The 17,679-nt window shown below is 46.0% G+C and overlaps 1 protein-coding gene across 20 annotated transcripts in view; it reads right to left on the bottom strand.

The window, feature by feature from the left end:
- The window catches only part of LOC106610942 (bridge-like lipid transfer protein family member 1), an 88,116-nt gene that overhangs the window by 54,455 nt on the left and 15,982 nt on the right, over positions 1-17,679 (bottom strand). For all 20 annotated transcript variants that reach the window (XM_014210638.3, XM_082955697.1, XM_082955696.1 and 17 more), the window contains exons 14-26: positions 14,510-14,665; positions 14,287-14,384; positions 9,837-10,030; positions 9,590-9,696; positions 8,632-8,849; positions 8,273-8,491; positions 7,981-8,118; positions 6,714-6,890; positions 6,507-6,635; positions 6,230-6,349; positions 911-1,230; positions 461-711; positions 22-256 (exon numbers count right to left, since the gene is read on the bottom strand). In XM_014210638.3, coding sequence (XP_014066113.3) covers positions 22-256; positions 461-711; positions 911-1,230; positions 6,230-6,349; positions 6,507-6,635; positions 6,714-6,890; positions 7,981-8,118; positions 8,273-8,491; positions 8,632-8,849; positions 9,590-9,696; positions 9,837-10,030; positions 14,287-14,384; positions 14,510-14,665 — 2,362 coding nt within the window. The remainder of the gene's footprint in view (positions 1-21; positions 257-460; positions 712-910; positions 1,231-6,229; positions 6,350-6,506; positions 6,636-6,713; positions 6,891-7,980; positions 8,119-8,272; positions 8,492-8,631; positions 8,850-9,589; positions 9,697-9,836; positions 10,031-14,286; positions 14,385-14,509; positions 14,666-17,679) is intronic.

Here is a 17,679-nt window from a genome sequence, read left to right on the forward strand (position 1 = left end):
CTGCACTCATCTGCTACTCACTCTGCAGTGCTCTTGCCGTTCATGGGGAACATGCGTTCCTCAGTGCTAGGAGACGGGCTGTCCCTCTCCCCGGCCAGTAGGGGCAATGCAGCGCTGGAGGAACTATTTTCCTCGGAAGAGGAGGCCGAACTGTGGGAGCGCGGAGGCACCTGCAGGTTCAGGTGTTGGCCCCGTATTCCGAGCTCTGGGGCCGGACTGGGGGTACAGGTGTCTCCCTTCACCCCCACACCCTTACCTACAAGAGGGAATACACAGTATGTCACAGTACTGTAGGTTGGGTGTGTTCCAGATACACAGATCAAAGCTAAAATGGAACAGACCAGCAACCCTATCATTTAACACAACTTTCACAGTGAACCCAGATATGACCTCTGTGTCAGTCTACAATCCCAGTGAAAATGTTTTATTTATTTGGATAAATACATTGAAACACTCGTACCGTTAGACAGCTTGGGCGTCTCCTTGGTAACGATCCACTCTCCAGGCTGCAGCAGTGATTGGCCGTAGCACATGTCTGACTCAACACTAGAGGAGGAGAAGGCCAAGCTGCAGGAGGGGGTCATCTCCTCCAGATGGAAGAAGTCCAGGCCCGTGTTGGTGCCCCCGTAGAAACGACAGCCCCCCAGGCAACCACACTTGTTCCTGCTGCGCTTGTTGTGACCAGTCTCATCTGGCCACAGAAACCATAGCCTGGGAAGAAAAGAAAGCGGGAGAGAGAGAGAGAGAGCACTCATGTCTCTGTTCTCTGATGTATGCATGTGTGTCTGTCTAGTCTATGTCTGTGATTGCTACTGGTGGTGGCAAGACCAATTTTCTCTAGGGATCCATTTCTCCCAAATTTCTTTGGGATCAATAAAGTGTATTCATTCCTTCCTTCCTCCATTCCCACCTCTTGGTGTGAGCATCATGGAGCTCCAGGAATTGCCTCTGCACCTCGTACTTGGCCGGGTGGTCCGCAGCCAGTGCCACGTCAGCTGTGATCAGGGCGAAGTTGACTGAGCCAGCCTCCAACCAGAAGGATCTCCGCAGTACAGCGGGCTGGCCCAGCCCTAAGCCCTGACCTGGAGAGGGTCCTGGTCGGACCCCGTCTGACTGGGGCTGCTGCTGTTCGATGTACTGGTGGATATGGACATCCTGCACCACAGCACTGATCCCTTCTCCCACTGCCTGGTTGTGCAGGTTGCAGTTGGCCAGTCGGATGGCACCCGTCTAGGTAAAGACAGAATTGGAGCAGTGTTTCTCAACTCCTGTCCTCAGGCCTGGAGGGAAGCTAAAGTCATTCCGCTACCCAAGAATAGTAAAGCCCCCTTACTGGCTCAAATAGCCGACCAACCCTTAGTAAAGTTCTGCAAAAATGGTGTTTGACCAGATACAATGCTATTTTACAGTAAACAAATTGACAACAGAATTTCAGCATGCTTATAGCGAAGGACACTCAACAAGCACAGCACTTACACAAATGACTGATGATTGCTGAGAGAAATTGATGATAAAATGATTGTGGGTTCTGCCTTGTTAGACTTCAGTGCAGCATTTGACATTACAGTTCATAGTCTGCTGCTGTTAAAATGTACATGTTATGGCTTTACACCCCCTGCTATAATGTGGATAAAGAGTTACTTGTCTAACAGAACACAGAGGGTGTCCTTTAATAGAACCCTATCAATTATAATCCAGTTAGAATCAGGAATTTCCCAGGGTAGCTGTTTAGACCCCTTGCTTTTTTAAATTTTTATTAACGACATGCCACTGACTTTCAGTAAAGCCAGAGTTTCTATGTATGCGGATGACTCAACACTATACACGTCAGCCACATACAGCGACTGAAACGACTGCAACACTCAAATCAAAGTTTATTTGTCACGTGCGCCGAATACAACACCTTACAGTGAAATGCTTACTTACAGGCTCTAACCAATAGTGCAAAAAAGGTATTAGGTGAACAAAAGGTAAGTAAAGAAATAAAACAGTAAAAAAGACAGGCTATATACAGTAGCGAGGCTACATACAGACACCGGTTAGTCGGGCTGATTGAGGTAGTATGTACATGTAGCTATGGATAAAGTGACTATGCATATATGATGAACAGAGAGTAGCAGTAGCGTAAAAGAGGGGTTGGCGGGTGGCGGGACACAATGCAGATAGCCCGGTTAGCCAATGTGCGGGAGCACTGGTTGGTCAGCCCAATTGCGGTAGTATGTACATGAATGTATAGTTAAAGTGACTATGCATATATGATAAATAGAGAGTAGCAGCTGCGTAAAAAGGGGGGTTGGGGGGGGGGGGGGGGGCACACAATGCAAATAGTCCGGGTAGCCATTTGATTACCTGTTCAGGAGTCTTGTGGCTTGGGGGTAAAAACTGTTGAGAAGCCTTTTTGTCCTAGACTTGGCACTCCGGTACCGCTTGCCATGCAGTAGTAGAGAGAACAGTCTATGACTGGGGTGGCTGGGGTCTTTGACAATTTTTAGGGCCTTCCTCTGACGCCGCCTGGTGTAGAGGTCCTGGATGGCAGGCAGCTTAACTGGGCTGTACGCACTACCCTCTGTAGTGCCTTGTGGTCAGAGGCCGAGCAATTGCCGTACCAGGCAGTGACGCAACCAGTCAGGATGCTCTCGATGTTGCAGCTGTAGAACCTTTTGAGGATCTCAGGACCCATGCCAAATCTTTTTAGTTTCCCGAGGGGGAATAGGCTTTGTCGTGCCCTCTTCACGACTGTCTTGGTGTGTTTGGACCATTCTAGTTTGTTGTTGATGTGGACACCAAGGAACTTGAAGCTCTCAACCTGCTCCACTACAGCCCCATCGATGAGAATGGGGGCGTGCTCGGTCCTCCTTTTCCTGTAGTCCACAATCATCTCCTTAGTCTTGGTTACGTTGAGGGATAGGTTGTTATTCTGGCACCACCCAGCCAGGTCTCTGACCTCCTCCCTATAGGCTGTCTCGTCGTTGTCAGTGATCAGGCCTACCACTGTTGTGTCGTCTGCAAACTTAATGATGGTGTTGGAGTCGTGCCTGGCCATGCAGTCGTGGGTGAACAGGGAGTATAGAAGGGGACTGAGCACGCAGCCCTGAGGAGCTCCAGTGTTGAGCATCAGCGTGGCAGATGTGTTGCTACCTACCCTCACCACCTGGGGGCGGCCTGTCAGGAAGTCCAGGATCCAGTTGCAGAGGGAGGTGTTTAGTCCCAGGATCCTTAGCTTAGTGATGAGCTTTGAGGGTACTATGGTGTTGAACGCTGAGCTGTAGTAAATGAATAGCATTCTCACATAAGTGTTCCTTTTGTCCAGGTGGGAAAGGACAGTGTGGAGTGCAATAGAGATTCTGTGGATCTGTTTGGGCGGTATGCAAATTGGAGTGGGTCTAGGATAATGGTGTTGATGTGAGCCATTACCAACCTTTCAAAGCACTTCATGGCTACGGACGTGAGTGCTATGGGTATGTAGTCATTTAGGCAGGTGGGTTCTTTGGGTTCTTGGGCACAGGGACTATGGTGGTCTGCTTGAAACAAGTTGGTATTACAGACTCCATCAGGGACATGTTGAAAATGTCAGTGAAGACACCTGCCAGTTGGTCAGCACATGCCCAGAGCACACGTCCTGGTAATCCGTCTGGCCCCGCAGCCTTGTGTATGTTGACCGGTTTAAAGGTCTTACTCACGTCGACTTCGGAGAGCGAGATCACACAGTCGTCCGGAACAGCTGATGCTCTCATGCATGCCTCAGTGTTGCTTGCCTCGAAGCGAGCATAGAAGTGATTTAACTCGTCTGGTAGGCTCGTGTCACTAGGCAGCTCGCGGCTGTGCTTCCCTTTGTAGTCTGTAATAGTTTGCAAGCCTTGCCACATAAGACGAGCGTCGGAGCCGGTGTAGTATGATTCAATCTTAGTCCTGTATTGACGCTTTGCCTGTTTGATGGTTCGTCGCAGGGCATAGCAGGATTTCTTGTAAGCTTCCGGGTTAGAGTCCCGCACCTTGAAAGTGGCAGCCCTACCCTTTAGCTCAGTGCGAATGTTGCCTGTAATCCATGGTTTCTGGTTGGGGTATGTACGTACAGTCACTGTGGGGACTACGTCCTCGATGCCATCGGAAGAATCCCGGAACATGTTCCAGTCTGTGATAGCAAAACAGTCCTGTCGTTTAGCATCTGCTTCATCTGACCACTTTTTTATAGACCGAGTCACTGGTGCTTCCTGCTTTAATTTTTCCTTGTAAGCAGGAATCAGGAGGATAGCATTATGGTCATATTTACCAAACGGAGGGCGAGGGATAGCTTTGTACGCGTCTCTGTGTGGAGTACAGGTGATCTAGAATTTATTTTCCCTCTGGTTGCACATTTAACATGTTGATAGAAATTTGGTATTACTGATTTAAGTTTCCCTGCATTAAAGTCTCTGGCCACTAGGAGCGCTGCCTCTGGGTGAGTGGACTCCTGTTTGCTTATTTCCTTATACAGCTGACAGTGCGGTCTTAGTGCCAGCATCTGTCTGTGGTGGTAAATAAACAGCCACAAAAAGTATAGCTGAAAACTCTGTAGGCAAGTAGTGTGGCCTGCAATTTATCACAATATACTCTACTTCAGGCGAGCAAAATCTAGAGACTTCCTTAGATTTCGTGCACCAGCTGTTGTTTACAAATGTGCACAGACCGCCCCCCATCGTCTTCCCGGAGTGTGCTGTTCCATCTTGCCGGTGCAACGTATATCCCGCTAGCTGAATATCCATGTTGTCATTCAGCCACGATTCCGTGAAACATAATATATTACAGTTTTTGATGTCCCGTTGGTAGGATATTCGTGATCATACCTCGTCTAATTTATTGTCCAATGATTGCACGTTGGCGAGTAGTATTGACGGTAACGGCAGCTTTCCCACTCGCCTTCTCCGGGTCCTGACCAGGCATCCGGCTCTTTGTCCTCTGTACCTGCGTTGCTTCCTCTTGCAAATAACGGGGATGTCGGCCCTGTGGGGTGTTTGGAGAATATCTTGTGCGTCCTGCTTGGTTGTAGAAAAAATCTGCGTCTAATCCGAGGTGAGTGATCGCTGTCCTGATATCCAGAAGCTCTTTTTTGCCGTAAGATACGGTTGCATGAACATTATGTATAAAATAAGTTACAAATAACGCGAAAACCCCCCCACATAATAGCAATATTGGTTGGGCGCCTGTAAAACTGCTGCCATTTCTTCCAGCGCCATTTTATCCAAACACTCAACAAAGTGCTGCAGTTAGTCTCAGAGTGGGTGGCAAGGAATAAGTTAGCCCTAAATATTTATAAAACTAAAAGCATTATATTTGGAACAAAACACTCACTAAACCCTAAACCTGAACTAAATCTTGTAATAAATAAATGTGGAAATTGAGCAAATTGAGATGACTAACCTGCTTGGAGTAACCCTAGATTGTAAACTATCATGGTCAAAACATATTGATGCAGTAGTAGCTAAGATGGGGAGAAGTCTGTCTATAATAAAGCGATGCTCTGCCTTCTTAACAACAGGCCCTAGTTTTGTCGCACCTTGACTACTGTTTAGTCGTGTGGTCAGGTGCCACAAAAAAGGACTTATGAAAATTGCAATTGGCTCAGAACAGGCAAGCACGGCTGGCCCTTGGATATACACAGAGAGCTAATATTAATAATATGCATGTCAATCTCTCCTGGCTGAAAGTGGAGGAGAGATTGACTTCATCACTACTTTTATTTATGAGAGGTATTGACATGTTGAATGCACCGAGCTGTCTGTCTAAACTACTGGCACACAGCTCGGACACCCATGCATACTCCACAAGACATGCCATAAGAGGTCTCTTCACAGTCCAAGTCCAGAACAGACTATGGGAGGCAAACAGTACTACATAGAGCCATGACTACATGGAACTCTATTCCACATCAAGTAACTGACGCAAGCAGTAAAATTTGATTAAAAAAATAAAATAAAAATAAAAACACCTTATGGGACAGCGGGGACTGTGAAGCAACACAAACATTGGCACAGACACATGCATACACACACACACACACACACACACACATGGATTTAGTACTGTAGATGTGGTAGTGGTGGAGTAGGGGCCTGAGGGCACACAGTGTGTTGTGAAATCTGTGAATGTATTGTAATGCTTTAAAATGGTATAAACTGCCTTCATTTTGCTGGACCCCAGGAAGAGTAGCTACATTACACATTTTTGTTCTAGTGTGGAAGACTTGTGTTACCTTGATGTTGGCTGCACAGCTGTGCTCCACTATGAAGAGGTCAGCCCCATCCACAGCCAGACGGGTCATGGTGTACTTGAGCTCCTCAGACGTCCGACAGTGTCCAGGCAGGCAGGACATCTACGAAAGTAGAGAACAGAATAGTTACAATGGTTAATTATTGCCTTCGGAGGTCAGACTCACATTTTTAAACAAATATACAAAACCAGTAGATTTGACAAACTACAGATTTTCAAGTGTGTGATTTCCATGCGCAGAAAAAGTGGGAACGTATTACCTTGGAGTCACACACACGGCGGTCCACCCCGTGCTGGCAGATGACAGAGGGCTTGGGCTGCTCCAGCTGGAACTCCCGGGAGAAGACGTGGAACATGTACGTCTCACCCCACTCCATCACACTGGCCAGCTGAGGAACAACACATTCAGTAGATATACACAAAATAGAAAAAGCGTACACACACACACAGCAGTAGTACACACAGACCTGTGGCACGGTGACTCTCCCCGTGAGTGCCCCAGCCTGCATGTCTATGAGCCAGGCGTACTCCAGGGTGTCTGTGCCTAGAGGCAGCCCCTGAGCTGAGAACATGGCGTGGGCACGCATCTGCAGGCCAGACAGACTCAGGTGGCCGTCCCTCAGAACACCATCAGATGTGGGCCGCTGTGTGGACACAGGTAATAATATTAATAATAACTTTTTTGCAGTGTGAAGACATATGGAATTAGCTTCAAATATGCATATATACGCATCACAGAAACAAACATTTTGTGGTTCTACATTATGCATGCACATGTACAGGTAACAAAATAAAGGAAACACTTGAGTAAATGAGGGATACAAAGTATATTGAAAGCAGGTGCTTCCACACTGGTGTGGTTCCTAAGTTAATAAAGCAATTAACATCCCTTCATGCTCAGTTGCCAATTATTTTGCTTACCATGGCTCGAAGAGATCTCAGTGACTTTGAAAGAGGGCTCTCAAAGGAGCATAGGGGGTTTAAATGGGGTGTGTGTATGTATGTATTTGTGTGTCTCAGTCACCAGATCTCAACCCAATTGAACACTTATGGGAGATTCTGGAGTGGCGCCTGAGACAGTGTTTTCCACCACCATTAACAAAACAACGATGGCAATTCTCATGGAAGAATGGTGTCACATCCCTCCAATAGAGTTCCAGACACCTGTAGAATCTATGCCAAGGAGCGTTGAAGCTGTTCTGTTGCCCAACGCCCTATTAAGACACTATGTTGGTGTTTACTTTATTTTGGCAGTTACCTGTACATTTATCATACACCCATCACATGCAGACACCACAAAAATACCTCTTAGAATGGCTATTTTCTGCAGTTTGACTGTCAGATGGTAGTATTGTGCAACGTGCTTCTGTGCCATTCAAATTTTTTGCCAGTTGATCGACATTCACTGTGCTCTCAAAACACTGAGCAACAACAAAACTCAGCTGTCTATTATCCTCAGCAGAAGTCAGTTCTGAAGGTCATTGCATGAGGGAAGAGATTACCAGGGCATTTCAGGTAAAGCTCTAAGCTCTTAGCTCTGAGGCTCCTGTAATAACAAACCCAGGGCTACTGCTTAAGCATACAATCATAAACCATGTACTGCGTCATATCTACACCAATCCAATGCTTTTAAATCCTTGTGAAAATGAACAAGTGCACCCTTTGGAGAGAAGGTGGAGGGTTCCTGTATGAATGCATCCCTAAATATGGTCCCATCGATTGTGGTCGACTCACCTGGTAGTTGTCACTGATGAAGATATGAGCCGGGGAGAGCACAAGCTGGAGCATGGTCTCCTTATAGCCCTTCTTCATTTCAAAACAGAGCCTCTCTAAGAACCCAGAGGGGCCCTCAGGACTGTCGCTGCCGCAGTGCTGTCCAGACACGTGGAAAGAGTTAGAAGAATGGGTGGGTTTAGGGGTATCTCCAGCCCTAGAACTGACACAAAGTGGTGCTGGTAGACCCATAATGTGTTATTTGTTGATAAAAATGGCTGGTTATTGGATGGGTGGGTGGGGGTGGACTTACCATGGGCAGGCGTCCATGCACCTTGTAGAGGTTGATGAGGACGGTGATGTCCCAGGGACGCAGGGCCAGGGGGTGAAGGGTGGCAACAACCCTCCCGTCATTGTCCAGGCCCAGTGGAGACCAGCCCAGGATGGAGGAGGTGGACAGGTAGGACAGCACAGGGCTGGACACCGCCTCCTCAAAGTCTGTGTACATGTCGTCCTCGCCAAAGTAGTTCTCCTGCAGAAAGGAGGAGGGAAGGGTGGATGGATCAATCTTATGACTCATCCCTCAGATTTACTCAAATTTCCCCATTTACCATCCCTGGGAAGGTTTTAGGATGAGTCACTGGAGTCTGTGTGTTGTGTCCCTGACTGTACCTTGATGGAGACGAGGGCCTTGAGCAGAGGCCCGTAGAGGATGATCTGGGAGTCGGGGGACATCTCCATCTCCACGTGGAGCCTGTCAGGGGTCAGCTCTGAGGGGTCTGTGATCACTCTGCTGTTAGGGGCAGAGCGGCGAGGCGGAGGAGGTTGGGGTACAGACGAGTGCTCAGGGGGGCGCAAGGACGACAGCATGGCATCCTCCATCTCCGACACTGCAGGGAAGGAGAAACACTCGCATACATAAGCACAGATTAAGACCATATAAACCAGTGGTCACCAAACAGTGGATCGCGATTGACTGGTCTATCTCCAAGGCATTCCTAGTCGATCACAAAACATTTCTTTAAAAAAACCTGACGATAAAGCCTTGCCATCAGCTGGAAGACGGTGTCCCCTTTTGGTCAGTCTTAGTGAAGGGGGAGAGCTGAGGGACGATCAGATCATGAGAGGCAGACCCTCTTGATGCTCTCCCTCCACTGAGACTGACCATCAGATGCAGGCACCATCAATCCAGTAAAATAAAGAAAGCAAATTGTTTAAATTCATGCTCACTCAGCTGTGCCTCACAAGTAATACAACAAATGATGATATATTACCAGTGTGATCATATACTTCAAGTTTTGAAATATCATTTTAAAATGGCCTAAGAAGATTAACATTGGCAGGGCAATTCAAGCATAGCCAATATGCAGTGATAATGAACTGGGCCTATAGCCTACTGCACAAACCTCATTGCTACAGAACTGGTTTTAATAGGTTCATGTTGCATAGGCATACGTGTTTTAAGTTATGTTTTTAAAACATTCTGAGCAGTAGATCTCGGCTCAGCGGTAGACTCAGAAAATAATCTTGGTTCAGAAAGGTTTGGTGACCACAGATATAAACAGACATATGAACAGTATACACGTATTAACACAGACAGGAACTTAAAACATAGGAGGCATCTGTTTACAGGACTGCTTGAGCTGTTCGTCTGCTTTCTGAGGATAGATAGGGTGCCAGGTGTAATCAATGATGAGCAGGAAGTTTGGGACAGTCCAACAGTCCACCCAGCCAGCCCTGGAGAACAAGAAACAAATGATTTACTTATTTCTCAATTAAACAAGCACCACAAGGCACAACCACACAATTTGTTAGTAAATGATGGGTAAATACTGGTGGAATACTGTAAAATAAAAGAGCTCGTGGGTCTAACTCACTCTGCATGGGTGATGTTCCTCCAGCGGGACTTGTTGAGTTTGGACGGGCCGCTATGGCTCTGACCCTGGCTCTCCACAGGCATGCACATGTCAGGGGGCAACTTGCTGTTCTGGTAGTCCTTGGCCAGGGTGAGCAGCGGGTACCTGCTGGGGTGGCAGTCTGGCAGGGACAGCCTCAGGTCTGTGTCTTCAGCCTGGGGTTTACACAGAGACGCAGACTTATGAGTGCCCACATGGGTTAAGTACAGTAAATGCGTCAGCTTGCTTCAGTTAGGCTGGCGGCTAGGCGAACCGACTGAGTGTGCTCACGGACTCCCTTAAAAACGCAACAAAAAAAAAACAGTAAGAGTACTGGTTTGCCCATTTTGAGATTTTAATGAATAAAACATTTATTAGTTCTCATTTACAACTGCGACACGGCCAAGATAAAGCAAAGCAGTGCAACAAAAAAAACGACAACAGAGTTACACGTGGGATAATCAAAAGTACAGTCAATAACAAAATAGATAAATCTATATACAGTGTGTGGAAATGGCGTAAGGAGGTAAGGCAATACATAGGCCATAGTAGCAAAGTAATTACAATTTATCAAATGAACACGAATAATATATGTGCAGATGATGATGTGCAAGTAGATATACTAGTGTGCAAAAGAGCAAAAAAAGTAAATAAAAACAATATGGGGATGAGGTAGGTAGTTGGATGGGCTATTTACAGATGGGCTGTGTACAGCTGCAGCGATCGGTAAGCTGCTCAGTTAGCTGAAGCTTAAAGTTAGTGAGGGAGATAAGTCTCCAACTTGAGCGATTTTTGCAATTCATTCCAGTCATTGGCAGCAGAGAACTGGAAGGAAAGGCAGCCAAAGGAGGAATTGGCATTGGGGATGACCAGTGAGATATACCTGCTGGAGCGCATGCTACGAGTGGGTGTTATGGTGACCAGTGAGCTGAGATAAGGTGGGGCTTTACCTAGCAAAGACTTATAGATGACCTGGAACCAGTGGGCCTGGCAAATATGTAGCGAGGGCCAGCCAACGAGAGCATACAGGTCGCAGTGGTGGGTGGTATATGGGGCTTTGGTGACAAAACGAATGGCACTGTGATAGACTGCATCAAATTTGATGAGTAGAGTGTTGGAGGCTATTTTGTAAATGACATTGCCGAAGTCGAGGATTGGTAGGACAGTCAGTTTTACGAGGGTAAGTTTGGCAGCATGAGTGAAGGAGGCTTTGTTGCGAAATAGGAAGCCAATTCTAGATTTAATTTTGGATTGGAGATGCTTAATATGAGTCTGAAAGGAGAGTTTACAGTCTAGCCAGACAGCTAGGTATTTATTTATAGTGGTCCACATAATCTAAGTCAGAACTGTCCAGAGTAGTGATACTAGTTGGGCGGGCGGGTGCGGGCAGCGATCGGTTGAAGAGCATGCATTTCATTTTACTAGCGTTTAAAAGTAGTTGGAGGCCACGGAAGGAGTGTTGTATGGCGTTGAATCTCGTTTGGAGGTTTGTTAACACAGTGTCCAAAGAAGGGCCAGATGTATATAGAATGGTGTTGTCTGCGTAGAGGTGGATCAAGGAATCACCCGCAGCAAGAGCGACATTGTTGATATATACAGAAAAGAGAGTCGGCCCGAGAATTGAACCCTGTGGTACCCCCATAGAGACTGCCAGAGGTCCGGACAACAGGCCCTCCGATTTGACACACTGAACTCCATCTGAGAAGTAGTTGGTGAACCAGGAGAGGCAGTCATTTGAGAAACTAAGGCTTTTGAGTCTGCCGATAAGAATACGGTGATTGACAGAGTCGAAAGCCTTGGCCAGGTCGATGAAGACGGCTGCACAGTATTGTATTTTATCGATGGAGGTTATGATATCGTTTAGGACCTTGAGCGTGGCTGAGGTTCACCCGTGACCAGCTTGGAAACCAGATTGCACAGCGGAGAAGGTACAGTGGGATTCGAAATGGTCATTGATCTGTTTGTTAACTTGGCTTTCGAAGACTTTAGAAAGGCAGGGCGGGATGGATATAGGTCTGTAGCAGTTTGGGTCTAGAGTGTTTCCTAGCCTCAGTGCAGTGGGCAGCTGGGAGGAGGTGCTCTTACTCTCCATGGACTTTACAGTGTCCCAGAACTTTATGGAGTTAAAGCTACAGGATGCACATTTCTGTTTGAAAAAGCTAGTCTTGACTGTGTGTATTTGTTCCTAACTTCCCTGAAAAGTTGCATATCGCGGGGACTATTCGATGCTAGTGCAGTATGCCACAGGATGTTTTTGTGCTAGTCGAGGGCAGTCAGGTCTGGAGAGAACCAAGGGCTATATATCCGTTCTTAGTTCTAAATTTTTTGAAAGGGGCATGCTTATTCAAGCTGGTGAGGAAATTACTTTTAAAGAACAGCCAGGCATCCTCTACTGACGGGATGAGGTCAATATCCTTCCAGGATATCTGGGCCAGGTCGATTAGAAAGACCTGCTCGCAGAAGTGTTTTAGGGAGCGTTTGACAGTGATGAGGGGTGGTCGTTTGACCGCGGACCCATAACGGATGCAGGCAATGAGGCAGTGATCGCTTAGATCCTGATTGAAAACAGCAGAGGTATATTTGGAGGGCAAGTTAGTCAGGAGATGCCGTAGCCATTATAGACTTACTCAAAATAGTCCGAATTAATCGAAGATAACTCAAGAAATCGGTAATTTGGCCTCCCGAGTGGTGCAGTGGTCTAAGGCACTGCATCGCAGTGCTAGCTGTGCCACTAGAGATTCTGGGTTTGAGTCCAGGCTCTGTCGCAGTCGACCGGGAGACCCATGTGGCGGCGCACAATTGGCCCAGCGTCGTCCGGGTTAGGGAAGGGTTTGGCCGGCAGGGATGTCCTTGTCCCATCGCACACTAGCAACTCATGTGGCGGGCCGGGCGCAGTGCACGTTGACACAGTCGCCAGGTGTACGGGGTTTCCTCTGATACATTGGTGCAGTTGGCTCCCGGGTTAAGTAGGCATAGTGTCAAGAAGCAGTGCAGCTTGGTTGGGTTGTGTTTCGTTGGACGCATAGCTCTCGACCGTCACCTCTCCCGAGTCCGTACGGGAGTTGCAGCGTTGAGACAATTGGATACCACGAAATTGGGGCAAAAAAGGGGTAACAATGTTTTTTATAATAATAATAATCATTAATTTTGATGTTTTTGACGAATTTTACATCTAAGAAGTTTATTGCAGTATTTCTCATTAAAAAAAAATTTGCAGGAAAACGAGTCATCTCTCATTGAATGACAAAATACTTTATTGAAGAATCCTACAGTACACCAATCACAGACGAATGGGCGTAGACTTCAGCTCCCGAACTTTGGCTGAAAAAGAAAACCCTTACCGAAGTCCAAAACATTACAAAATGTCGCCATAATATATGCACAAACTCTTCCGAACTGTTTCGGCTGGGAGCATGCGGACGCCTTAAGGCAGGGGTTCTCAAAGTTGGGTCCGCAGAGGTACTGCAGGGGGTCCGCAATATCTGTTCTTAACCCTGTTCAACATGGGTCTGGGAGGCTCACAGAGATATTGGTATCCACAGTAGTCCTATACTCCACCAATTATACATTTTTCAACTCAAATACTTCTTGTATACCGCTGTAATTTAAGCAGTGTAATTTTAAGCTTTAAAACCGCTTTAAAACCGCTGTAATTTATGCAGTGTAATTTTAAGCTTTAAAACTGCTAAGTTCTTTGCCGTATGGACAAATGTGCAGAATTGCAGAATATTAGCTTTAAAGCTGCAACAAAACATCGCGCAGCTACATAAATCTGTAGATTGCAGGACATTTGATTGAAAACTCAAAAATTCTCTGTCCGATGCCAAGAGGCAGGTCTTGTTCTAGGACCACGAGACTTGGTTTGTCCGGACATGCACTGCCGAAGTCTCCTTGTATGCTATTTTTATCTCACTCGATTTGTGTTCTGATTATGAGGGGGTCCATGATAGCAAATGTATCACAAAAGGGGTCCCAGGAGTGACTGATATGGTACCGACAGAGATGGTCGCCTCGCTTCGCGTTATTAGGAAACTATGCAGTATTTCGTTTTTTTATGTATTACAAGCATTTCGCTACACTCGCATTAACATCTGGCTTCCCTGTGGCTCAGTTGGTAGATCATGGTGTTTGCAACGCCAGCATGGTGTGTGCAACGCCAGGGATGTGGGTTCGATTCCCACGGGGGGCCAGTACAATTTTTCATTTTTTTATATTACATTTTTTTTATCAAATGTATGCATTCACTACTGTAAGTCGCTCTGGATAAGAGCGTCTGCTAAATTACTAAAATGTAAATGTATCTGCTAACCATGTGTATATGACCAATAAAATTTGATGAGCCAAAAAGTTTGAGAACCCCTGCTGTAAGGGTATTCCATACTTCACATGATCAGAAAATCATGAAAAATCCCATCTGCTATTAACTACTCACCCTCAGACAGAACTTTGTATTGCAAGTGGTAGGGACATACTCATTAAAAGGCAATGTGAAATCAATGATCAGAGTCTCCCCACAAGCAGCCAGGTACACTGAAAGACAAAGGGATAATATCAAAAGTGCAGCCAAAATGTAAACGTTCACTAAATAAACTATTTTGTTTACTTCTTGCGAATTATTGTGTTTGTTCATCATTGAATTCCAACAGCTCTCTCACCATTCTCCTGTTGCTTGGTGGAGCAGTCGATCCAGTTGTGCTGATTGGCAGCCCAGATCATCTCAAACTGATGGAAGAGGACCTTGAACTTCCAGGCGTAAGGGACAAATGAGTAGATATCTGGGGCGCTGTCGCTGGCCCAGTCCCCAATCAGGTCTGGACATGGACAGAAACAAACCAAATGCATGACGTCAAAGGGATAATCCACCCTAGAAATTATGGTATGGGCATACTGATTCTATATATTTAAACAATAAGGAATTCCTCAACCACACTCACAAATTGGGAAAGACAAACATTCTATCCCATTGACCCCCATTATAAAAAAGAGCCAACTTCGCCGTAGATTTTTTGTTATACAGAAATAACAAAACTTGCTTATTTTTTTACATTTATTTAACTAGGCAAGTCAGTTCAGAACAAATTGTTATTTACAATGACGGCCTACCCCAGCCAAACCCGGACGACGCTGGGCCAATTGCGCACCGCCCTATGGGACACCCAATCACGGCTGGATGTGATAGTGTCAGGATTCGAACCAGGGACTGTAGTGACGCCTCTTGCACTGAGATGCAGTGCCTTAGACCGCTGCGCCACTCGGGAGCCCTGATAAGCTGCTGTGTTGTTCAATATACATGTAACAAGGTAAAAAATCCCAACCTACAGTTTGCAAAGCTCCCACGTAGGGAAATAGAGCCTGCAAGAAGAGCCATGTGGCTTCAGGCTACTCGGCATATGTGGGAGAGTGGGAAATGTGGGGACCCAGTGTCCAAGAATCCTACACATAGCTATGTGTGTGTAAAATATTTAATCACAGGTATGACATTTAACTTAATTTTTATAGTCCATTTGTAACTCCACTCATTACTTGTAGCTGTATAGTCTGTTTGTTCATGTTGTTGGTCTTGGCATGAGGGAAGCCCCACAATATTACACTTTTCTAAGTAGTGAGAACTTTTTGTTGTTGCTTTGAGCAAAATGGGTAACCTAGGTAACCACAGGTTGTTTTCCCCACAGGTGTGCAGGGCCGCAACTTCTATCCAATACCGACTGGAACTACACTGGTCTAGAACACATCCATCTGTCTGTATCGTCATAAGAAAGTATATATTTTGTTCAAATGTACTCTAAGTGCGCTGCCAGATTAATATCCTTTCTTCCTTCCATGGCGCAAAGTGGTTTTTCTCCTCCGTCTCCCCGTACGCAGGGCCCTTGCACGTTGCCAGAGCAACCTGACACACAGTTTTGAGCTAGAAACGCAAACTCTACCAGGTTGAACATGGTGCGATTGTAACTCCTAAATTGATAGTGCAGTTAGCTTCAGGGATTTTACAACTACTTCACATGCTGATATTGACTGGTATTATTGTGTGTAGCTATGTTTTCTAGCTAGCTACCTACCTAGCTAGCCAGCCAGCCTCCCTTTCTAGAGAGAATTTGCAATGTGGTTTTTGTCGTCAACTCGAGCTCTGCAGATTTACACAATTTGTACTTTGCTCCCTAACTTACTATAACCATGAAATGCAAAACATTTTCACAACATATATTGTTCTCAGTTGTGTTATTTAACAACGTAAATCATAGGAATGTGTGGTTTTGAGTGGATTATTCCTATAAGGGCAGATCTGTCCAGTGCATTCAGAAAGTATTCAGATGCCTTTTTCCACATTTTGTTACGTTAGCCTTATTCTAAAATGGATGAAATAAATCAAAAATCCTCAATCTACACACAATACCCCATAATGACAACGCGAAAACAGGTTTAGAAATTCTAGAAAATGTAGGGGAAAAAATAAATACCTTATTTACATAAGTATTTAGACCCTTTGCTATGAGATTCTAAATTGAGCTCAGGTGCATCCTGTTTTCATTGATCATCCTTGAGCTGTTGCTACAACTTGATTGGAGTCCACCTGTGATAAATGCAATTGATTGGACATGATGATTCGGGAAGGCACACACCTGTCTATATAAGGTCCCACAGTTGGCAGTGCATGTCAGAGCAAAAACCAAGCCATGAGGTCGAAGGAATTGTCCGTAGAGCTCCGAGACAAGATTGTGTCGACGCACAGATCTGGGGAAGAGTAACAAAACATTTCTGCAGCATTGAAGGTCCCAAAAAACACAGTGGCCTCCATCATTCTTAAATGGAAGAAGTTTGGAACCATCAAGACTCTTCCTAGATCTGACCGCCCGGCCAAACTGAGCAATCGGGGGAGAAGGGCCTTGGTCAGGTAGTTGACCAAGAGCCCGATGGACACTGTGACAGAGCTCTAGAGTTCCTCTGTGGAGATGGGAGAACGTTCCAGAAGGACAACCATCTTTGCAGCCCTCCACCAATCAGGCCTTTATGGTAGAGTGGCCAGACGGAAACCACTCCTCAGTAAAATGCACATATCCTTCAGGTGCTAAAAGCCATCTGAAGTACTCTGACCATTAGAAACAAGATTCTCTGGTCTGATGAAACCAAGATTGAACTCTTTGGCCTGAATGCCAGGCGTCACTTCTGGAGGAAATCTGGCACCACCCTACGGTGAAGCATGGTGGTGGCAGCATCATGCTGTGGGGATGTTTCTCAGCGGCAAGGACTGGGAGACTAGTCAGAATCAAGGGAAAGATGAACGGAGCAAAGTACAGAGAGACCCTTGATAAAAACCTGCTCCAGAGCGCTCAGGACCTCAGACAAAGGTTCATCTTCCAACAGGACAACAACCCTAAGCACACAGCCACGACAACGCAGGACTGGCTTTAGAACAAGTCTCAGAATGTTCTTGAGTGGCCCAGCCAGAGCCTGGACTTGAACCCAATCGAACATCTCTGGAGAGACCTGAAAATAGCTGTGCAGCGACGATCCCCATCCAACCTGAGAGCTTGACAGGATCTGCAGAGAACAATGGGAGAAACTCCCCAACTACAGGTATGCCAAGCTTTTAGCGTCATACCCAAGAACACTCGAGGCTGTTATCACTGCCAAGGTGCTTCAACAAAGTACTGAGTAAAGGGTCTGAATACTTATGTAAATGTGATTTCGTTTTTTATTTTTAACACATACTATATGATTCCATACGTGTCATTTCATAGTTTTGATGTCTTCACTATTATTCTACAATGTAGAAAATAGTAAAAATAATGAAAAAACCTGGAATTAGTAGGTGTCCAAACTTTTGGCT

Source organism: Salmo salar, chromosome 09 (assembly GCF_965601325.2).
Source record: "Salmo salar chromosome 09, fSalSal1, whole genome shotgun sequence".
Taxonomy (NCBI): domain Eukaryota; kingdom Metazoa; phylum Chordata; class Actinopteri; order Salmoniformes; family Salmonidae; genus Salmo; species Salmo salar.